Below are 23,636 nucleotides of genomic sequence, written 5' to 3' on the forward strand. Positions count from 1 at the left end.
TAAGTATGTATTTTAGATAAAAATGACATGGGAATTGGCTTCTGGTAAAATGCACTTGCAGATAAATTTTTCCTGTTTCCTTTTAAAATGACTTGTATAATAACTAGGACAACTTTTTAAAGCTACCATGTATCAAACAACCACATGACAGGCTCTGTGCTGTGCCTTCTGTGTATTCCTATTTCAAGCCCACAACTAACCTTTGACATAAGTACTAAAAAGGCCTGGTTCTTTTAGAATGGATAGAGATCAGAATCAAAACAGTCTAAAACAAAAACATATTTATCTATAACTTGTTTCTAACTCCCACTGACCTCAAGTTCAGCTACCAAGGATAAAGAAAACAGAAATAAACCTATGACAACATTTAGAAAATTGACCCGTTTTAATTTTTTAAAAACAAAACCACAACACAACATCAATTTTTTTTTTTTTTTTTGCCATCTACAATTCAGTTATATCCAAATATTCTAAGACCAGAGTCCCCTGCCCAGAAGCAGGGAATTAAAATGAGACGCTGAAGTCACACAAAGGTGAATGCTGAAGATCAAAGTTCCAGCTATAGGTCACAAGTCTTCCATTCAAACACACTCTAATTCTTTTCCTTTCACAGTTTGTTCAAGTGTTTTAGTGGAAGTTCTTTAAAATAATTTCATCCTAGACACCAGGTTTCTTCAATGATACACAGCCCCATGACATTTGTGTTTCCATCTGATTGACAGGAATAAGAAGTAATTTTTATCTTTGTCTTTTTTTGGGAGCATAAAGAAGTAATACTATCAGCCAGACTCCTTTAGTAATAAATGAGGAAAGGAGAGATGAGAGAAGACCTGGGCTGTGCTGGCTGCTGCTTTCTACTTGTCTTTCTGAGTGTGACTTTAGAAGCGTTAAATCACACTCTTGCCACTACAATGATTAGTACTAGTAATCTTTTTTTAGATGATAAAAAGGAAGATATCCAATGGACATAAAAATGGTCAAAGTTGTTTGGTTTTTTACTGCAGGTCAACTTTTTCCCCCCAGAAAAGATACAAAATGAACATTTAATTGGGATGGTAACTCCACTGGACATTCCAATTTACCCAGTTGCTTGTTCCCCATACAGGTAAGGGGAAGACGCATTAAGCTTTATTAGTAATGTTATAGCAGTAACCAGATGTGTTAATGGCAGCTTATTTCAGGTCCATCAATCCTTTGAGCACATGTAGGAAAGCACGGCTGTTGTTCTCCAACTGCCCACACCTGAACACATTCCGTTATCATGGAAACTACAAAGGAAGGAAAAATATATTTATTCCAAGATTCATTTACTGGGATTTTTAAGCGCCCTCTCTTCCGTAGATCCCCAGAGTGGTGATAATGTGCTAGGGGCTGCTGTGTTTCCCGGCATGAGCTCCCATCCTCTGAGGGTCCTGAGAAGGATAGTGGATTGGTCCTGGAGCCCTCATGAAAGGAGGGGGTGGTCCCATTGGGTGGAACATGTGTGGCCCAAAACCTACAGATAGGAGAGAAAAATCTGTTAGGTTTGCAGTTCTCTTGACAACCTTTCAAACCCTGAATTTTCTAAGGTCAATACCACCTACACATAAATCAAATTGACATGGGGCTTCAGAAAATGTCAGTTCACAAGACTTGCTTAGGAATGTCTACCTGCTGACTTCCTTGGTTTTAGAAACCTTCCCCCTCAAGATGGCTTAAAAAAAAAAAAACTCCACACGTCTCAGGTATTGCTAGTATGTCATCTGAGCCTCCGCTATCTATCAAACATGCCAAGCCTATCAGACAGGATTTGATCAGAATTTGGGAGGTGAGGGAGGAATCAGGCTGATGGCAAGACCCTGTCATCATTAACCTCAATGCTTTACACTCGAGTGAAGGGTGTTCAGAAACCAGGACTTTCTCCAGAGAGTATGGGAACTCTGCCCGGGAGAACCGGCTGCTTGTGATTTACTTACACTGCTCATGCTGGCATTGACAGTGCTATAAAGAGCAGTGCTATACAAAGTGCTAGTCCCTGAACTGTTTATTACTTGCCATGAATAAGATAAAGAGCTTGAGCCAAAATGTAACTTCATTACATGACCAAGTGCATTGTTTAGCTCATCTGACAATTTTTTGGTAACACGACTTTCTTGACGAATTTACATTTTGGTGCAAACTCCTTACCTCGTTGCAGGCAGGTAGTAAAGGCTTTACAAGCTAACACACACCCACAGCCTACAGGACTTCGCCAGGGTTTCCCGATTTCCTCAGAAGGAAGCTGAAGTTACCTGGGGGTGGGGGCGGGGCAATACCAGGTGGGGGTGGCAGGGCGATGTTAACCACGGCTGGAGGACCGCTGGGGGGTAGGTTGAAGTAGTTGGCTGAGGCCTCTTCTTCTGCGGCAGGAGGAGGAGGAAGAGCTAAAGAAGAGAAACAGCTAGTTAGAGCAGAGGACAACCGTGCAACAGCGTTTCCACTGCCTTGAAATCCTGGGAGGTCCTGCTGGGAGAACACAGCTGCTGGGAGCCAGAGACCTAGGTCTCTTCTAACATCCGTGGGACACAAGGGCAGTGTGAGCAACTGAAGTTAGCAAGCTACCAGGTAGGCAGAAAGTCTGCACTCACCTCCTGGTAGCCCTGGAACGGGCTCTAGCTTGATTCCAGAGTCTGTGGTTCCGTCCTTCTCCTTTTCTTTTCCTCTGGCTGCTTGGGACCTGGGAGACACAGACCCTTACGCCATCAGCACACGGTCCCACCTTCTCTCACACCTCTGCTTCTCATGCTTCCTAGTCAAACGGAGTTCCTTCACTCCTTGCCTCCTCTTCAGCACACACTCTTTTCCCATAAATGCCACAGTGCACAGAGGATAAGAGCAAAGGTTTTGAAGCCAGAAAGACTTGGGTTCAAAATTCACCAGAACTGCTGTAGGGGCTGGAGGAGGCAACACCCATGTGCTGAGCCCAGTGCTCAGGAAGCACTCCGTGAGGACTGCTGCTGCTGTGAAAGGTCTCCCTGGCTCCAAGCCAGAAACACCTTCCACCTCTGAACGTCCAGGGCATTTTACCTGTGTCTCTCTCATGCAATCACCACTTTCAAACTTATGTTAGCTATTCTTCTTCACTAGACAGTTGGCCTATAGAGGACAGAATCTAGGTCTAATTCTTGTGTAAACTCGCATGCCACCTTTCATGCCCTGGCATTACCCTTGGCCTATAACGGCTGGTCACAAAACACATGAACCTTCAAAGGATCAGATCACTACACCAAAACCCTGAATAAATTTCCAAAGTAGCATCTTCCTAATATCCACAGGAATGGAGTGCCAGACAGAATGAAAAATTCTTTTTAAAGGTCCTATTGATTTAAGCTAACTAGTCCCCAGATAATGAAAAGGTTCTTGAAAATCTCAATAATGGTATTTTAGTACAGTCTAATGCTCACCTTCCCCATTTCACGTTGAGCCTGCGGCCATTGACGATCAACTTGTTAAAGGACTTCTCAGCAGCCACTTCTGCAGCCTGCCTTGTGGCAAACTGGATGAAAGCACACTGCTGTCTCTGCACAACAGTGATTGTTCGGATCTCTCCAAACTGGTAGAAGTGATTTCTGAAGGGATACAGGTAGAGAAAAACGGAGTTAATAACATAGACATTCCCAGGAAGTTGAATATGGATTATTAACTCTTTAACTGATTCACCACAAGGCAGGTGGCCCCATGGTGATCTGCCTAATTACCTGCAGGTGGTTCCCCCCATACCTTACACCCTATTGTGGGTGCTGTGTATTGAGGAAGGGAAAGAAAAATAATGAGTAAATAAAGGCTATCAAACATCTCAGTGTTTTTCCCATGGAGGAAAAGGGGCTCCAGAAGGTTCCCTAAAGACCTTAAACCCTAGATAAGGGGTTGGCAAACTACAGGCCCCATGGCTGATGAGCCAAGAACGTTTTAAAAAAAATTTTTTTTTAAGGTTGTAAAAAAGAAGAGAAAGAGCAGGTGGGAAAAAGTCTGCCACCCCCTGGGGACACTCTAGCTCACTTAGGGTTTAATGCAGACAAGCTACCAAGGGCAGGTTGTACACCTATAAGAGTTTCTTCTCCCCTCTCTCTCTTTGCAAGAGGCAATTTCCATCAGTATCTGCCCAGATGTTTCATCTAGCCATGCAAAATACAAGCCAAGAATAACACAAATTTACCAAATACCAATCTCTTTAAAAAGCCAACAAGTTAAACCACAAGGTTTTATAACTGCAAAGCTCTCCCTCCCCTACAAAATTAATCATATTTGGATATGTGCCATCTTTAGAAATTCTAATGGCTATTAGGCCAAACAGAAGCTCATGTAATTAATACCCTACACAAGCATGGAATAAGCACTGTTGAGGAACATTATGTGGCATCATAAAGGACAACTTTATAAAAATTCCAGTCAGCATGACACTTACTAACTCTAGAGCAACTAAAGAAAAATGTACCATATACAGAATTATCATGTTTTCCCATGTTTTTGCCAAAAAAAAAAAAAAAAAAAAAATTCTAGGGCTGGTGAAAGCAAAAATAACTCATAAAATTATATTCACAAACCTTAGATCTGTCTCAGTAATGGTATCGCCCAGACCACCAACATACAGTGTGGTGATAGTCTTGTCCTCTGGTGGGTCCAGACGAGGCATTGTTGATGCCCGCTTTAAAAGTTTATCTGCCACAGGGTCATTGATTCCATAATATCGGTCTTTAATATTCTGATCAGCAAGGGGGTCATCCGGATCTGTTGGCTTCTCATGTCTATGGTTCAGGAAAGAACAATGCATAAAGGTGAAACAAGGGAAAAATTTTATAGATACCACCCAACAGGAGCTACAAAAGTCCCCTTTTGATCTAGAAACCATGGCCGTACCAAAACATAACTATTAAAACAGAGCTAATATCAAGGGATTTACTGTATCACACAAGGACTTGCTAGCCTCCGAAAAGCCACTTAAACGGCCACAGCGTGGCAGAGTATCCTTATAAAGATGTTTTTGGCACAATCCACTCCAAAACAAAAGGTAACCACAACATGATTACCCTCCTCTAGGTCAAGGGTTCTTAATGTGTCTGAGGTCTTGCATTCCACTCAGAGTCTTATTAAATCTATGGACCCAATCCCAGAAAAAAAACAGAGCTAACTTTTTGTTGGGTGTAGGCTTCACCAACCCCAAAGTAAGAACTCCTAATCCAGATGCCTGGCAGTCTTGACTCAAACACACTTACACATTCTTTAGAAGTCTGGTCTTAATCTGATTTCAACTATATACTGAGATTCAAGCCAATCATACCATGATGGCAAAGACTTACATCTTAGGCAGAAACTTTTGAGGTCAACATTGATATTTTATGGCAGAGCAATTTAGTTTCCCAAGGCTTGGTTGTAAGTAAAAGTTCCATTATAAGTAAACACAATTTAATCAAGCTCTAGTCCTAAGATATAAGACATATGACACTAGTTGTATAAACTTTTACATTTTAAAGCAGAAATAGTTTAAGCTAGCACCTCCCCCTTCTTAGATGATTAATCATCTGAAAGCAAAAACTGAAAAAGCAGTTCAGCTCTTGCCTGTATGGACACTCCTCTCCTCTCTTACATTCTCCTTTCACCCAGAAGGAGCAAATGTGGGGTCGATTTCTTTTGTAGTAGGGTGTGGTCCGGGCCAGTTTGAGCAGCATGTCACTGGTGGATGTGGCCTTCCCCAACATGCCAACTGGCCGTGTTCCATCAGAGTTAGAAATCTATAAAGGAATGACACATTCAAAAGATAAATTACACAGGTTGTATCAATCCCCCAGGATTCACTCATTCTTTCAAATATAAAACTACATCAAGCAAGTGGCAACATACTTCTCGCTCCATATTCTGTGTGTAGTATTCTTTGTTGACATCGGACTTTGGCATGTCATCCTTAAAAGACAATCCTGCGTCACGAACCTGGATGGGCAAGCCTAGAACAAAGGAAAGGAGGAAAAAACTCAAAATAATTTTAAACCATATCCAAACTGAATATGTAGACAGAATACATCATTCTTCCTTTCTCTACTTTCTTAGTTGGTACCAGAGGCTTTATTTTAATTCAAAATCTTTAGCACCATCAGGCCAATACTACTACAGAGCATTCTAAGAAATTATCCAAATTCCTGAGTCTTCATGAAATTTCATGAAATGAATGTTTTAGGAAATCTTTTAGATGAACAAACTTTTACTATAGTTAGATTTGACCTACAATTAATAATGCATCTAGCTTTTACTATGCCATAATTTATTTAAAACAAAAACAAAAAATGGATTATTTTTAGGCTTGTCCTACACATCCTCTGGATAGTCACAGTCATGTAAGCGTCATTGTATTCCAGAATCAGAACACCCCCTCAACAAACATACAAATAATATTAAACAATATGTGACCAGGACTCTGATTAGCAGAGTCAACTTTCTGAACTTAACATAGATAAACTTGTATTTTCCTTTTCCCTTTTATTTTACTGTATAGTAGACACTTTTGTTGAAAGAATATTTTTCTCATAAATAAAAAATCACCTGCAGTTAAAAAAAAAAAAAAAATCACTCCCAAAAGCAGTTACGCTGAAACAGTAGCAATATAGTGTATCAGTCCTAACAATATATTTGATACAAAAATGTAGAGCACAATTAGCCAGAACTTTGTCAGGGATTGTGGGAAAAAAAGCTCTGGATTTAGAAAGAAGCCAAAGGCAAAGAAATTACCTATCATAGCAACAATGCCTTTAACTTACCTTGGCTACAAAGGTATACAGAAGGGAGGTTTCGGCCAGTGCTGATCAATTACCAACTTTTCTTTAAGTCCCTACTGTTGTTCAGAACGCTAGAATAAACTAGTATGGTTCTTTTCTTCTTGGGAAAAGCAGAGCACAGCAGACACTCCAAAGTGGGTGAGAACCAGAGAAGGGGTGAGAAGTGGGAGACAAGAAAACTGGTTTGTTGTGTAGAGTAGTTGCACACTTTCAGACCTATGGGACAGGGCAAACATACCATACTCTAGGTCCAAGAGGCAGGTCTGACAGACATTCTTCAATTTACTGCAGGTCTGGCAAACTTCAGTCTTCTTGAAACGCATGCGGACCCCGGGGCACCAGCGAAACACTGTGAATGGCCTGGCACAGATCTGGAACACAAAATAAAGCCACAGAGTGTTAATGGTCCTGATCTGGACAATCAATCCAGGAGATTTAATAAAAGGATCCCTGAATCTAGGGTGTAGAAGGGATCTTAGCAATCATCTAGTCTAAACACCATATGATGTTTCAATCCTTTGCAACACCCTTCCTCAGTAGTTAAAAAATTCACATAGTACAGAAATAAAATACTCAAAAATCAAAGTCCTCCCCACCCTAGAGGTCACCACCATTAATGATATAACCCTTAATCTTTTACGGGGTGAGTAGGGAGTGTCATATACTCCTTTGAGAATCTTATAATGGCTATGACCTTCCTCCTCAGCTAAAATGCTCATGTGCATAATCATACAACACTTGGTATATACAATCTCAGGGGGTTCAAAGCCCAACCACAGACACCAAGTTAAGAATCCTTACATTAAAGGGCTCATTTTCTTATCCCTACACTAAATAGTTAACAGCCAATGAGTATAAAAATGATACATGAATGTCTGTGTAGCACTCACTTTTATAAAGGACTTCATACCTCAGCAAGTGGAAGAGAAAAGGAAAATAAAATTAAATCATTACTCTTTAAACATACTTACTTTGCATTCCTTCCCATACTTTTCTTTGGTCTGAAATAGAAAAAATAGAAAAGAATGAGTTAGGGAAAGAAGAAAACCTGATGCCTGCTCCTTCTCTAGACAGGACCCAAGAAATTTATCTGGAAATCCCTGGCATCTTGAAGAGAGGAGGAAAAAATGCACCCTTTTGGGGAGGGAGGGGGCGTAAGGGAGGGCTGGGGATATAATCTAGTCACCTACAAGTTATAACCTCTTAAGAATCTTACAGATCTAACACCAGGTAAGTATGTACCTTTCCACAACCGCAACTCTTAGATTCATTTCTGGCTCCGAAGTTCTCTCCCAAGAACCATTTCCTAATGGTTTCCACAGTCCCTAAATGGAGGATGCAGCCATGGCCAGCCCATTTTACAAAGTTTAGTCAGAGTTAACTACTACAGATTCATCCTGTGCTGGTCCCCTGCATATAGTCAACCAATACCTCCAAGACTGATCACAACACAGCCCTAATCTAAGTATTAAATGTTAACTGCTGCTAATTTTACCCTTATTTGTAAGGATAGAGGGTACCTATACTAAACAGATTACAAGGTGCAGAGGCCAAAAGGCACTTGATTAGGAGTCAGGAAACCTAGATTTTTAGTCCTGGTTCTCCTCCTATTTGCTGAGGTCCCAGGAGTCAGAATATCTGAACTTAGATCCCAGCTCCACACCTTACTTGCTATATTGAAAAGACATAAACTCCCTTTGCCTCTGGTTAACAGACCTATCTCCTAGGTAAATGCTCAACGAATATTAGCTATTATCATGACTCTTATATCACAGGACTGTTGCTGAGTTCCAAAGTGAGAGAACAAGCATGACAGTCCTTTGCAAATTCGTCGTACTCTTCGGGTTAGTAAAGGGGCATTATTACTTCTTGGCTAGACAACACATCACCGACAGTGTGCAAGTACCACAACACTGACAGAACACAGACAGTTAAGTCCCGTTTCACACACGATCACTCACCATTCGGATATATGGGTTTTCTCCAAGACACGTCTGGCACAGAATAGGGAAGTCCTGGTGAAAATGGGAAATCTGGTCGAACGCCAGGCTCCGAAGACCCTGCCATCTCGGCCACAGTGGTGGGGGGGGAGGGGAAGAGGAGCGAGGCTGGGTAACAGGGCAGGAACCCGAGGTCCAGCACGGGCCGGGTCGCGGACGGGGTGCTGTCTGCACTTCCGGCAGATGGCGGGAGAAAAGACCCCCTCGAAAAGAGTGGAGGGAGTAGGGATGGAAAGGGGGCTGGTGCCGGACCCTGGCTAAGCCCTCTCCCTCCAAGCCCGCAGGCGGGCCGCCCTTCAGCTTTCAGCCGTGGCCGAGTTAGGCCGCGGTGCTGGCTTCTCCCCGGAATTCCCTCGGCTGCGCCGCAGCCATGTCCCTGCCCGCCCGGTGGAGGCCTGGGTTCGCTGCCTCTTTCCGTCCTCCTCCGGCAGGTATACTCACCGCATCCTCCCAGTTCTGCCTGTTGTAGGTGTTGGAACCCAGAGAGGTCGCCATCTTGAAAGCGTCCGGAGGTAGCCGCAGCTTCCGAGTTGGGAGAGAGGACCGCCACAATCCCGTCAGGCCCCGAGGCTGCCTGCCGGCCGTCGACGTCTTATTTACGCGTCTTGTGCGCCCTTGGGCGGGCCTTGTGCGTCATGACGTCGCCCGCTCAGAATTTCTCCGCCTGATAGTTGGCTTCCTGGTGCTTCTTCAGAGCGGTGACAGCAAGGGATGAAGAATCACGAGTACAACTGGTTTATTTAAACATTTGAGTGAAAGAATAAAGGAACAAGTAATGAATGAGGGGTTGGGATTAAAACAGCGTTGGTCCCCACTGAGCGCTTATTATGCGAAACGGTGGGGTAACGTCTTGCCCTGACCGTGTATTACTTAATTCCCACAATAAGCCTTCTCTCTGTAGGGTTGCCACATTTAGCAAGGAAAACCCAGAACGTCTAGTTAAATTTGAATTTCAGATAAACAGCGAACCCTATATTAGTTCCAAATATGTTCCAAACATGCTTACACGAAATAATGACTCGTTTTTCTGAAAGTGAAATTTAGCAGGATGTCTTGTACTTCATCTGGCAACCACTACCCTCTAGGCAAGTATTATTGTACCTCTTTTATAGAAGGAAACTGAGGTTTAGAGAGATTAAGTAACTTGCTTCTGGTCGTGTAGCTAAAAAATGGTGAAGCCACAAATCCAAAGACAATAGTACTGTGTTTCCAACTTCTGAAATGAAAAGGGTCCTATGGATCAACACATGTATTGTTACATCGTTTTTGGAACAACTCATAACCACACTGCCGATACTTTATGAATTCCAAGCGTCCTGGTATCACTTTTGTAATTTTTGACATATCCTATCATCAAACTAATACTTTTATTTATGCCACCTTATATCTTAACAATTAGGTTTAAAGCATAATTTGTGTAGAGTAAAATTTTACCCTTTTTACTTGAACAATTATGAATTTTTACATATAGTCATACAACTATAGAATAGTTCTATCATCCCCAAAAGTTCCCTTGTGCTGAGTGAATCCACTTCTCCCCATGCTTGGTCCATGGCAACCATTGATCTGTGTTCTGCCCCTATAGTTTTGCCATTTCCAGAATATCATAAATGGAATCCTGTATTGCCTTTTGGGTCTGATTTCTTTCTCTTCGCCTATTGTATTTGAAATTCATCCATATTGTTACACGTATCAGTAATTTGTTCCTTTTTATTGCTGAGAATTTCATTGTATGGATGCACCTGGGGTTAAACACACCCCGCCCCCCCCCCCCCCGACACACACACACACTTGCCAGTTGATGGACATTTGAGTTGTTCCAGATTTTAATGAATATAAATAAAGGCATAAGCTCATGCAGCTCAGTATCAAAAAAACAAACAACCCAATCCAAAATTGGGCAGAAGACCTAAATAGACATTTCTCCAAAGAAGACATACAGATTGCCAACAAACACATGAAAGGATGCTCAACATCACTAATCATTAGAGAAATGCAAATCAAAACTACAATGAGGTATCATCTCACACCAGTCAGAATGGACATCATCAAAAAATCTACAAACAATAAATGCTGGAGAGAGTGTGGAGAAAAAGGAACCCTCTTGCACTGCTGGTGGGAATGTAAATTGGTACAGCCACTATGGAGAACAGTATGGGGGTTCCTTAAAAAACTAAAAATAGAACTACCATATAACCCAGCAATCCTACTACTGGGCATATACCCTGAGAAAACCATAATTCAAATAGTCATGTACCGCAATGTTCATTGCAACTCTATTTGCAATAGCCAGGACATGGAAGCAACCTAAGTGTCCATTGACAGATGAATGGATAAAGAAGATGTGGCACATATATACAATGGAATATTACTCAGCCATAAAAAGAAAGGAAATTGAGTTATTTGTAGTGAGGTGGATGGACCTAGAGTCTGTCATACAGAGTGAAGTAAGTCAGAAAGAGAAAAACAAATACCGTATGCTAACACATATATATAGAACCTAAAAAAAAAGGTTCTGAAGAACCTAAGGGCAGGACAGGAATAAAGACGCAGACATAGAGAATGGACTTGAGGACACGGGGAGGGGGAAGGGTAAGCTGGGATGAAGTGAGAGAGGGCATGGACATATATACACTACCAAATGTAAAATAGCTAGCTAGTGGGAAGCAGCCACATAGCACAGGGAGATCAGCTCGGTGCTTTCTGACCACCTAGATGGGTGGGATAGGGAGGGTGGGAGGGAAACACAGAGGGAGGAGATATGGGGATATATGTATATGTATAGCTGATTCACTTTGTTATAAAGCAGAAATTAACACACCATTGAAAAGTAAGTATGCTCCAATAAAGATATTAAAAAAAAACAAAAACCAAAAATAAATAAATAAAGGCATTATAAACGTTCACATACAGGTTGTTGTACAGACATAGGTTTTCATTTTGCATGTGTAAATACCTAGGAGTGGGATTACTTGATCATGTGGTATGTTTTTTTCCTGTAAAAGAAAGTGCTTGCGTTTATCTGAGCTTTGTGCATCTGTGATTTGTTGTCCTTCATTGTATTTTGAAAATTCTTGTCATCTCTTTAAATATTCTGCCCAGTTTCTTCTCCATCTGGGACTCCAATTACACGTTAGACTATTTGATATCATCCCATAGACCTTGAATACTCTGTTGTTTTCTTTTTGGGAGTTTCAGTTTGGATAATTTCTATTGACCCATTTCCAAGTTTCCTGATTATTTCCTCAGGTATGACAAGGTGTTCTGATGAGCCCAGAGAAAATATTCCTCATCTCTGATCCTGTGGTTTTCATTTCAATTTGTCCCTTTCTTATAGTTTCTACCTCTCTGCTGAAATCTGTTCATGCATATTATCCCTATTTTCAACTAGATCTTCAACATGTTAATCAGAGTTTAAGCCCCTGACCAATAATTCCAACATCTGGGTCATACCTGTATATGGTCTCGTTGATTGTCTATCACAAATGGGTTGATTTTTCTTGCTTCTTTGTGTATATCAAAATTTTTATTGAATGCCAGTCATTACTTACGTAACAGTAGAGACTGAAGTCAATAGTATTAATGCTTGGAAATAGGCAAGCCTCTTCTGTCAGGCCATTCATGTGGGGTTTGGTCATTCTGGTCAGAAATTGAGCTAGGTTTGGGTTTTGTTGTTGCGATGGTTGCCTTCAGTGTACCACAGGTTTCATATCCACTAATTTTGTGCTTTAGGTTGGGGCTGAAGAATTTTTCTCAGGTGTTCATACTTCATCCTTAGCTTTCAGCTGTCCTGCATACCTGCACCATATGGTTAAGTCTCTATGCCTTTGCCCATGCCCCCAGCAGCTGCTTGCTACGTTGGTAGTCAGGGAGGACTCAGGGATTCTTTATTCTAATTAAGCCTCAGTCTTTTTTTTTTTAATTTTTAAAAAATTAAAAAATTAATTATTTTTGGCTGCGTTGGGTCTTCATTGCTGCACGTGGGCTTTCTCTAGTTGCGGCGAGCATCGTTGTGGTGCACGGGCTTCTCATTGCGGTGGCTTCTCTTTGTTGCAGAGCATGGGCTCTAGGCGCACGGGCTTCAGTTGTGGCACGCAGGCTCAGTAGTTGTGGCTCACGGGCTCAGTAGTTGTGGCACATGGGCTTAGTTGCTCCGCATCACGCAGGATCTTCCCGAACCAGGGCTCGAACCCGTGTCTCCAGCATTGGCAGGCGAACTCTCAACCACCGTGCCACCAGGGAAGTCCAGCAGGCAGATTCTTTTTTTTTTTTTTTAAATAATATTTTTTATCTAGCTACTTTTTTTTAAAATTTATTTTTATTTATTTATTTTTGGCTGTATTGGGTCTTCGTTTCTGTGCGAGGGCTTTCTCTAGTTGCGGCAAGCGGGGGCCACTCTTCATCGTGGTGCACGGGCCTCTCACTATCGTGGTCTCTCTTGTTGCGGACTACAGGCTCCAGACGCGCAGGCTCAGTAGTTGTGGCTCACCAGCCTAGTTGCTCCGCGGCATGTGGGATCTTCCCAGACCAGGGCTCGAACCCGTGTCCCCTGCATTAGCAGGCAGATTCTCAACCGCTGCGCCACCAGGGAAGCCCCCCAGCAGGCAGATTCTTAACCACTGCGTCACCAGGGAAGTCCCAAAGCCTCAGTCTTTAGTAGGTCCTTCATGCCCAGGCCTTGGGAATGGGTCTTTTCTCAGCATTCTTGCCCCTCCTCTCTGTGGCAGCCAAACCCTGATTTGTATCTGTGGTTGGTCTTGAGGGGGGAGAGTTTCTTGCCCTTCTTGCATTGGCAAGAGGCCTTTAATGGTATTGGTATAAAATCTTGAGGGGGCTCAGGACTGAATCCTGTCCCTCCCAAGGGTAGAGGTTTTTTCTTACCTTGTCCCAGCAGCAACGGGTCTTTACCTGTGTTCTAGGGAGACAGGGTTTTCTGCTCCTCCCCCAGTGGCTTAGGCCTTTTTGCTCCTAATGAGGGAAGGGCCTAGCCAGGGGGAGGCAAGGTTTCATGCCTTTCCTACTCCTCCTTCCTTTGCATGCCTCCAAACCAAGGGAGGCTCTGTAGAGCTCCAGCACCCCACTCCCCCCAGCTCTTTCTCATGAACAGCCGGTGGAGGTTTTGGAAAGAGCTTGTCAGTGCATGCAAGGTCCCCTAGTATCTCAGGCTCCCAGGGGTTTTATACTGTCATGTTAGCCCCAGTTTGGCCTTTAGCAATTCTTTATTTTAGTTGATTTCCTCTTACCTGCTTATATGGTGGTCAACACTTCTTCCTCCCATGCTGTGCTACAGGTGAGCCAGTCTACATTCCATCTCTCCTTGGAGAGGTCTGTCCTTCCTTGAAATTCAGGCTAGTTGACTGCCCTGCCACATCAGCTATCTGATAGATCCAATAAAATGGATGATTTTGTCATCTATCCACTTTTTTTGTTTGAGTCAGGGTGACACTCTTTCCACACATCCACATCATAGGCACAAGTGGAACTCCTAAGTCTCCTCATTTTACTTAAATATATTTTAAGAGGAACATTTTTTATCACTTCTGTAAATGGAAAATTAGTATCACTTGTGTAGATGTAGCCTTAAGAACAAGTACAATGAAAATGAAACAATATTTTTTAGTAAGTAAGCCTCTGTTGTCTGCCAAAGGCTCTGAGACAGAAGCCTATGTTTAAAAGAAAAAAAAAGTGCTACATAAGAGAACTGATACTTTATCCTTATGTGACAGAAGGATGGGGAGAGGGGAGCAGGGCATGAGAATGATACAACTTTCTATTTGATTCCATATCATTTAATGTTACTTTCACTTAACACTTAAAGTCATTGTCTTGTGTAGGTGGTTTGTATTGTGAAATATATTTCACTACTGATGTCCCTGACCACCAGAAAATGGGGATAAATAAAGCTAACGACGATTGACCCTTGAACAACACAGGTTTGAACTGCATGGGTCCACTTGCACACTTTTATCCCCCACTAAATACATACTACAATACTACATGATCTGCACTTGGTTGAATGCATGGATGCAGAACCTTGGATACAGAGGGCCAACTGTAAAATTATACACAGGTTTTTGACTGCCCCAACGTCAGTGTCCCTAACCCCTGCATTGTTCAAGGATCAACTATATTGCAATTGAGCAAGTGACTTGGCTCTGAGTTTTTGAATTTATTCCAGGTTACCCTTTGACTGGAATATAGGAGAAAGAGATGACAAAGGGGCCTGGATTTGGCTCTGCAAGGGTGTGCATTACAGCAAAGGAACTATACACATACAAAACCCAATACTAGGCAGAGGTAAATGCCCTGGAGAGGTTAAGTACTACAGATTAAGACCACATCTAGATGGGAGTAAGGGAGAGATGGGAGCAGCAAAGTAATTCTGGAGAAGGTGCAGAGAGAGGAAAGAGTATCCTAGGTTGAGCTAACACCGGAACAAGAGAGCTCAAGGGAAGTTAAGATATTTGGCTTATGACAAAGAGAGGCATATGTATATATATTTTTTAAAAAGATAAAAGACAACAGCTACGTAAACAAGGAAAAGGAAGATGGTATTAATTTATTAACAATATTGGTTGTCTGCTATTGCCAGGCATTGCTCTCGGCTCTGCAGATACATCAATTTTTAAAAAAGACAAAAATCCCTGTACTATGGGAGCTTATGTTCTTGTATGATGAAACAAAAAATAAAGTATATAGTGCTGGATGGTTATCAGTGCTATGGGGAAAAAAAGCAGCAAAGAAGGGGGATACGTGTTTAGGGAAGGGCAGTTTTCATTATCACATAGGGAGGTCAGGGAAAGCCTAAGAAGGAAGCATTTAAGCACAGACCTGACTGGCGGGGGTTTGAGTTGTACAGATATCTGGGAGACGAGTTTTCCAGGCAGAGGGAACCGCCAGTGCAAAGACCCTGAGAGGGCGCAACCTGGGGTGACTCAGGAATAGCAGAGACTTGTGTGGCTCGGGTGTAGGGAGCAAGGGAAGTAGTTGATGAATTCGGGGAGGCAGGGGTGGGCAGTGGGCTTTGGGTCCTGTAGGACCCCCTAAGCTATTGTAAGGACTTTATATTTGTTTTGCTCTTGAGCAAGCTAAGAAGACTAAGGGTTTTAAGCAGAGAAATGACTTAATCACTCTGGCTGGTATGTTGAAAACTGACTAGAGTGGGGCAGGGACCAGGGTGGCTTCAAGACCAGTTTAGATGCTACTGTAAATATCATCTAGGGGTCTACATAGATGATGCTGATTTGGCCCAGGATAGTAACGTTGGAGAGGCTGTGAAGTGGTCACAGTTTGAAGACAGACCTGAAAGGGTTTGCTGACTTACTGGATGTGGCATGTAAGAGGAGTCAATGGTGATGCCAAGGTCTTTGTTGTGAGCAACTGAAGGGAAACAATTGCCACCTAGTTAGGGACGAATGCTGGAGAGACAGATGTGGTGAGAGACAATCCAGACTGGGGTTTTGCACTTTCACGGACTATTCTAGAGTTGGTATATGAATTTGACAGACGGCCTGAAAACTGGGTGAGATCGCTAAGAGTGAGTGCAGAGAGAAAAGCACTGTAAGAAATGAGAGCTGGAACACTCCAAGGTTGGGAAGATGGGAAAGAACTAGCAAAGGATACAGAAGAAAAGTTGCCAGTAAGGTAGAAGGAAAACCAAGAGAGCTGTGTTCTGGAAACCAAGTGAAGTAAGTCTTTCAAGCAGGGAGACGTCCACTGTGCATGTGGGATCTTCCCCAACCAGGGATTGAACCCGTGTCCCTTGCGTTGGGAGCACAGAGTCTTAACCACTGGACCACCAGGGAAGTCCCTGACCATTATATTTAATGGTGTGGATTCTTGGGGACCTAGACAAGAACAGTCTGGTGATGTGGAAGGGGTGGCAGCCTAAGTGGAATGGGTTCAGGTGAAAATGGGAAGAGGAACTGGAAGGTAAAGTTAGGCGTTTGGGGACTTCCCTGGTGGTTCAGTGGTTGGGACTTCGCCTTCCAACGTGGGGGGCACGGGTTCGATCCCTGGTCTGGGAGCTGAGATCCCACATGCCTTGTGGCCAAGGAACCAAAGCATAGAACAGAAGCAATATTGTAACAAATTCAATAAAGACTTAAAAAAATGTTCCACATAAAAAATAAAGTTAGGAGTTTTGCTGTAAAGGGAATAGAAAAATGGGGTCGTGGCTGAAGAGGGGCATAAGGTCAATTTCTTTTAGATAAATCGTAGCATGCCAATGGAAATGATGCAGGAGAGGGAGGGGGAGAAACTGGTGAAGCGAGGTCTTTGAATAGGTAAGAGGGTGAGACTGAGTGCAGTAAGTGGTGGGGCTGGCTTTAGACAGGAGGAACATGAACAATTCATCTACAGTAAGAGGAGGGAAAAGTTGAGTACAGATGAAAGTGGACGAGTGGCTACCTGAGAGGGCTGGGCCACTTTGTACACTTAAAAGGATATCTTTGGGAGCAATGACCCAGGATAAAAGCTGGTGGAGTCCTAACAACATAACATTTACATATTGGTTCTGATAATACGTTCAGAAGGAGCTCAAGCAACATCTATCTATATAATGTTATAGTGAACTACCTTGAGGTTTTACCTTAGTTCATTTAGACAAATGGAAGAAGGGAGCATGCCCCACTGACCCTCATGCTAACCCTAACTCCACCCCTGGCATGCTACTCCAATCAGTCTTCATGAAACCAAACAAAAGACACTTTTCAAGCTTTTTCTGCTTTATTTCACCACACGAAGTTAAGCAATCAGGCAAAACAGTAACCTGTCATTCATAAAGACCAAGGAGTGCCTCTCATTCCCAAAAGGGACCAAAAAGGCTGTTTCTTTACAAATATGCATGACATTTAGCTCATTAAACAGTCTGAACAAAAGAAAACTCTGGTGGGCTAATCAAATCACAAATTCAAATTAACTTAGCTTTAAGTTTCCAAAATTGTAGTTTCTAGTGCTAATGACATCTGATTTGCCTGCAGCGGTGCACACTGACTATACTTTAAAAATCTTGCACCTAATCGAACATAAAAAAGGAACAAATAAAATTCCAAATTCACCAGCTGCAGGTATTGAACCATTTCTACTAACACACGGATACTGAACCATTTCTACTAACACACGGAAGTACCAGCTTGCACTGAAAACTATCTTGAGGAACCATTAAATCAACGGCTCTGTTATTCTGCAAGTTAATTTGGCTTCTGAGGAAAAAATTCTATGATCAAAAGTGTTCTTGTGTTTCTGTGTCACATGGGGGTGATGAGACCCATTACTTCAACATTATTATTTCTGGGAACAAACACCAGCTATATGCCATAAACACGTAACTGTGTGTAGTCTATGCAAATGTGTAAACATAGGAAGCTATCCTCTACCTTGAGGCTCATCTCCTCCACTGGCAAATACGGAGCACTCACGTCACAGGAGGCTGTAGTGGGGAGTGAAATAAAAATTAATTTGACACTTTGTGGGGTCACAAAAAGTTAAGCAATTTCTATAGTCTGCAGAGGTGTCATTATACAACACCCTGCCCCAACTCCTAACAGGCTAAGCCTTATTACTGTCAAAATATTGGAGACATGAGTGTTTTTTTCTTATACCGCAGCATATATATTACTCTGTGGAATACTGTTTCATAATATTGGCTTGATCTTAAAGAGTAGTATTTAGTGTCTTTCAGAGGCTTCCTAAATATTTTTATCTTCCAAGGGGAGCTGAAAAGTAACTATGTCCTGTCTGTACTCTAGATTACTATATATACCTTTAATTTTTTTTTTTTAAACTAAAGGCTTGAACTTAAAAACAAAACCAGAATAAACAGGAAATTTCTCTTTCCCCAAATGTCTGTTGGCTGCTTGCTAACAATACATTTACAGAAAATGTGGTGCAGGTGGTGGTCTACTTTGTCTAGTCTCAGTTGAGAAAACATCACAGAAATTAAGGTTAGCAACCCAACTCCAGGGTACCAAGTGAAAACAGCATGTGTGCTGTTAGGCAAGTATTCTTTATGATTTATGGTCAAAATGCTCTTATTTGACAAACCGTATGATAAAAGTCTTAAGTGCAGGAAGGGAGAAGGTTCTTTTTCCGAATATCCAGTTTTGGATTCAAGAGATTACAAAATGTTAACTTCCCCTTCGAATCAATGGAAAGAACATTAGTTCAGATCATGATAAACATCTAACATTTACAATGTTTTCTGCATTCCAGAAGTGAACTTGTCCACCAAGTTTTCTTTGGGCTCCTTCCAGGTCCCCAGTACTCAGAACAACTTACTGAGTTAAAGAGGCCGAGCCGAAGAGAAGCGCAGGGAGTAAGACGTAAAGCCTGGCTCGCTGCGGCAGCATCAGTCCCTGGATATTGTGGCAACAGTTAAAACGAACAGAATTTGCCACCCCCTTGACATGACATGTAATTGCTTGCTTCTCAAAATCTTCCTAGAAGAAAAAGTTCTGTATTCTACTGGGAAGAAATTTTTTAAGAGCAATTAATAAATAAGTATCCTATATTCACTTAAAAGAAGGCAAATTAAGGTGCCTTAACTATTTCACAGGTTTTTCCAATCATCACAAAACTAAAGACAACATGACGATTCTATTATCCTGTCAAATGGATGGGAGCCAAGACGGCAAGTGAAGGCTTATGTTTAGAGTTCTAGATTATATCTAGTGGAATGCAAAAAGCAGCTGGTATACTGAGACCAATGCTGGGTCATCAATAGCGGGCCTACCTTTCGGTTATTTTAAGTTTCATCTGTGAGACTGTGATCCTTTATGAGATCAGATCGGGAGAGAGTATGGTCAGTTTCTCAGGTGGTCAATCGAATGCCCACTCCAAGGAACAGCCACCCCCTTTCTTGGGATGGAACTATGCTGTTGTTAGTCAACGTGCAGGGTTCAGTGAGGGAGACACAGACTTACGGGTGCTAACAGAAGAGAGGGCCAGAGGAACAGCAGTCACCCTGTGTTCCTAATGCCTTGCCTATGCCCCCAACCTCCTAGGAAGAGGATTCAGTAGTGCACGGGTACATCATTATAAACAAGGCCTAACGAAGCAGCGGCTTCCACATTTTAACGCGGGTTCGTGATGATACTGTCCTGTGGGATCGGCCCGCCAGTGGAACACTTTAAGGAAGAAGCGGGCCCAAGCTGAGTTCCACATGCTGGGTGAGCCAGATGACCTCTGTACCCTGGTCAGCTTCTTCGATGGGGCGGATGGGGGTGGCCAGGTTTTTAAAATCGTGCTTCATCTTAAAGCACACGGTCACTTCGCCCTCCTCACGCTGTGGCGTCACTTTGATGAAAATACCCACTTTGTTGGCCTTTCTGAAGGCTATAATGCTATGGAAGGAAATAAGCATAGTATTAGGCAGGTCACGAGTCAGCCAAGCCTGTTAGACTCACAGTCATTTTATGTCCCACTGGAAATCTCTGTTGACAAGATATGACCACCATCCCGTTTGTCAACAATGAAGAGTTTCTTCAGCAAAATGCTGACCTCCTTATTTTTTTAATATTACAACAGTAAAATATAGTCATAAAAATTTTAAATGGGGAAAAGTAAGTCTTTCCTCTTATTTTCCTCTTCAGTACACAGAGAACAACTGTAAACGGTTTGGCTCTTAACCTACCAAATATTTTTCTGTGCACTTACACTTTTCTGCTTTTTTAACCAACACAAAAGGGACACACACTATTCTGTAACATGCTTTTTTTCACTGTTTATCACAAACACCTGTCCATACTGGTATATATAGGTCTTCTCCATTCTACTTAATGGGTGCATAGTGACCATAATTAGTATACACCGATTTCCACTGTTATAAACATCCCTTCACATTAACCTTTATATACATATGGTATTATTTCTGTAGGATATAGACGGATGCTAACTTGGAGCTTTAAAGGAATTTCTGGGATACCATAAATCAGTGTGTTTTGTAAATAGAGTCTGTAAATTAGGAATTTTTAGAATAGGAAAGAATCTCTTTAGTTGAAGTTTCCATTTCAGTTTTCTGATATGCACTTGAAGTTTGTGTTTAAATAACTTAGCTTCAAAAAGTCAAAAGGCAATGAAATAAACAGAACTTGATCTACTATCCAGATGATACTCAATTACTTTAAGAAAAGTTACTGAAATCAAATATTTACATATTATCCAGTATTAGTACTATTAATTTCCAGATATCTGGAAGTCCTATAAAGTACAATAATGTGGAATATAATTAGTTCAATCTTTCATTAATCTGTCATGTAATCTGACTGGAATTTATCTCAGATGATCTTTCCAGAAGTTCACCTTGGCTTAACAAATTTCTGTACTTAAATTAATATAATTTATATAAAGCAAGGATTATAGAGAATGCATTTTGTATTATACTAACACAATCATTTTGTAGTAACTAATCAAACCTTTGATTTACATCAGATTCACTTTAAAAATTCAGTTCAAAAATAGCAAAAAAGAAAAAGTTTTTCTAGCCTTAATTTCCCAGGCCACCACTGATGCCTGGGAAGCTTTTTTTAAAAAAATTCAGATTCCTGGTGCCTACCTAGACCTGTTAAAGAGAAGCTGTGGGGTCCGGTACTCTATACGGAATTAAAAAAAAAAAAATTAAAACAAAACACCCACGCTGGTGCTTTCGGAAGTTCACCCAAGTCTGGTAATCACCGTACTAACCTCCTCTTTGCCCTCACTTTGTTTTTCTAATTTGTCCCATGTTATTTCTTCTTTCCGGGATCTTGCAGAGGGAGCTTTTTGATCATTCTGTTAAAAAACCTTAAATATTCCCTACACCAGTGTATTACATGTTATTGCTTTTCAGCTCCAAGCCCACTTTCTGCAGCCGGCTTTGTGACACAGGGTTCTGCTAACCGCATTTCTGCTTGGTAGGCTGGCTCCTTCCCAGGCTCCCTTTAGGGGCTCTAGCGGAGACCAGAGGCCTCCCGGGGAGCTTCCCGTCCGCAGGCAGCGCCTGTGGGCAGCAGTCCAGCAATGCCTCTTCACTCGGGAAGCGGCAGTATCCAGGTCTTCCAACTGCATAACCAGCTTCAGCACGCCACCCCTCCTCTGGCACCCTGTGATGCCAGCACCAGTCAGGCAGTGTCCCCGCTCCCACTTCCCAGGGGTCTGCGTTTCAGCTCCATGGGGCTCCTCCTTCAAGCTTCTAAATTTGAATCATTTAAACCATTTCCCTTTGTTCCCTCAGCCCTCGGAGTGGTAAATGCTTCATAAAATTACCATCTCTGGGATATTTCAGATTTCTTCTTAACTTTTGAAGTTACCCAGTTAACAAGTCTTTATATTAAATTCTCTCTGTTCAAATAACTGATGTGACTTCTGTTTTTAGACTGGAACCTGACTGATGTATTCCTCTTCTGGGAAAGGTTTGGTTTTTTACTTCTCAGTTATTAGGTATGAGACAGTAAAATCTGTTGCTCTAAGAGGGAAAGGTTGGGGGGCAGGTGGACAAATCCAATGGTAAATCTTTGGGGATAGAATACTATATCCTGTCCACAACCATTAACAATCATACACTTGAAAATTTTTTAACACAGGAAACATAGGTTAAGAAAACTGTGCTTATAGAATGATCCCAATGATGGAAATGTTAATGGTGCTTATCTCTGGTGGTGAGATTTTATTTTCTTCTTCATGGTTTTATACATAAATATAAATATATATTCACCAAATTTCTATAGTAATTATTTTTATAAATAGGAAGAAAAAATTACTTTAAAAATTCAGATAAGAAAATTGAGATCTATGAGTGGGCCTCGTGTACCAGCCAGTTGTGGCGTGTGTGTGTGTGTGACAAAAGGATCACTCACTCAGGATCATCCTGAAAGTCCTGGGGTTCTGCCAACTCATCATACTCTGCTGCTGCATCCTTGCCGGCTAAAACAAGCTCTTTGGGAGGCACCACCACCTGGAGAGCAACACAAAGAGGGCTGCCTGAGAAGGAATCAGTGCGTTGTAGAACATTCATTCAATGGGATACAGAAAAGTATTGCCCTGACCTAGACATGCAGAAGTAAGCAGCAAGTTTCAAGAAACATACATTATTTCACTTATAAAAAGTTTAACAAATATATTGTTCGGTCATTTCTGATAAAAATATAAGAACAAAGAAATTTAAGGGAATGGTAAAGTCAGGTGAGTGCTTACTTCACTGGGGCTGCTAAGGGGAATTTAAGTGGGCAGGATGCGGGGGCTTCAATTGTGTCTTTAATGTTTTATTTCTTAAGGGGCTGGGGGAATATGGGTGTTTGCTATATTATTCTTTATGCTTTGTGGTATATCTGAAACAGTTCTTCATTTTTTTAAAAAAAGAAAAAACATAATGTGAAACAGTGGTTCCAACATATTTTCTGAAATGCAGATATTGGGTATGTTTATGGCCATGAAAAACAGTTAAGCATTCTTTACACTTAGCCTTATGTTGTAACTAGGCTTCAACTTTGCTATGTTAGAAGTTAACAGATAACAATGTAAACAACATTCCTAATTATGGATATAAATGTGGCTGGGGAGCTGTAAAGAGAGAGAAAAACGGCAAATCCATAAGCTGGGTATACTCATCAGGCACTTATTTCTGTGTCTATCCTCACTGGCACAGCTTATTAGTGTTATTTTAAAAAGGAGCAAGGACAGATGAGTGTCATCTCTCTTTGGAAGTGATGCTAGTAAATGAAATCATTAAAAAGAAGAAGTAAAAAAAAAAGATAAATTCTCTAATAAGTATAACTTGAATAACAGCTAATTAAAGATACAGGCATCCTCTCTACCAACTTTTGTTATGAGTATCATGCTGAATTATGAGTCAGTAATAGATGGTCTATAGAGAAAAGTT

General features: G+C 41.7%; 2 protein-coding genes across 3 annotated transcripts in view; both read right to left on the minus strand.

Moving 5' to 3' along the window:
• Positions 1-370: 370 nt before the first annotated feature.
• RBM22 (RNA binding motif protein 22) lies at positions 371-14,113 on the minus strand. The gene is made up of 12 exons (XM_036848399.1): positions 14,026-14,113; positions 9,224-9,513; positions 8,744-8,797; positions 7,754-7,783; positions 7,021-7,153; positions 5,857-5,957; positions 5,575-5,747; positions 4,563-4,763; positions 3,423-3,587; positions 2,607-2,695; positions 2,271-2,402; positions 371-1,495 (listed from the first exon to the last, which is right to left on the minus strand). The coding sequence occupies exons 2-12, from the start codon at positions 9,275-9,277 to the stop codon at positions 1,365-1,367; spliced, it is 1,263 nt and encodes a 420-aa protein (XP_036704294.1). The 5' UTR covers positions 9,278-9,513; positions 14,026-14,113; the 3' UTR covers positions 371-1,364.
• Positions 14,114-17,487: 3,374 nt separating this feature from the next.
• The window catches only part of DCTN4 (dynactin subunit 4), a 31,253-nt gene continuing 25,104 nt past the window's right edge, over positions 17,488-23,636 (minus strand). For both annotated transcript variants that reach the window (XM_036846969.1, XM_036846968.1), the window contains 2 exons: positions 22,615-22,712; positions 17,488-20,124 (listed from right to left, as the gene is read on the minus strand). In XM_036846969.1, coding sequence (XP_036702864.1) covers positions 19,911-20,124; positions 22,615-22,712 — 312 coding nt within the window. In that variant the 3' untranslated portion in view covers positions 17,488-19,910. The remainder of the gene's footprint in view (positions 20,125-22,614; positions 22,713-23,636) is intronic.

Source organism: Balaenoptera musculus, chromosome 3 (genome assembly GCF_009873245.2).
Source record: "Balaenoptera musculus isolate JJ_BM4_2016_0621 chromosome 3, mBalMus1.pri.v3, whole genome shotgun sequence".
Lineage (NCBI taxonomy): Eukaryota > Metazoa > Chordata > Mammalia > Artiodactyla > Balaenopteridae > Balaenoptera > Balaenoptera musculus.

Coding starts and splice junctions, on each gene's coding strand:
- RBM22 (XM_036848399.1), bottom strand. CDS start 9,277: ATGGCGACCTCTCTGGGTTCCAACACCTACAACAGGCAGAACTGGGAG. Junction 5,958..7,020: donor CCTCTTGGACCTAGAGTATG/GTATGTTTGCCC, acceptor CCTTTGTTCTAG/GCTTGCCCATCCAGGTTCGT. Junction 2,696..3,422: donor CTCAACGTGAAATGGGGAAG/GTGAGCATTAGA, acceptor TGTGTCTCCCAG/GTCCCAAGCAGCCAGAGGAA.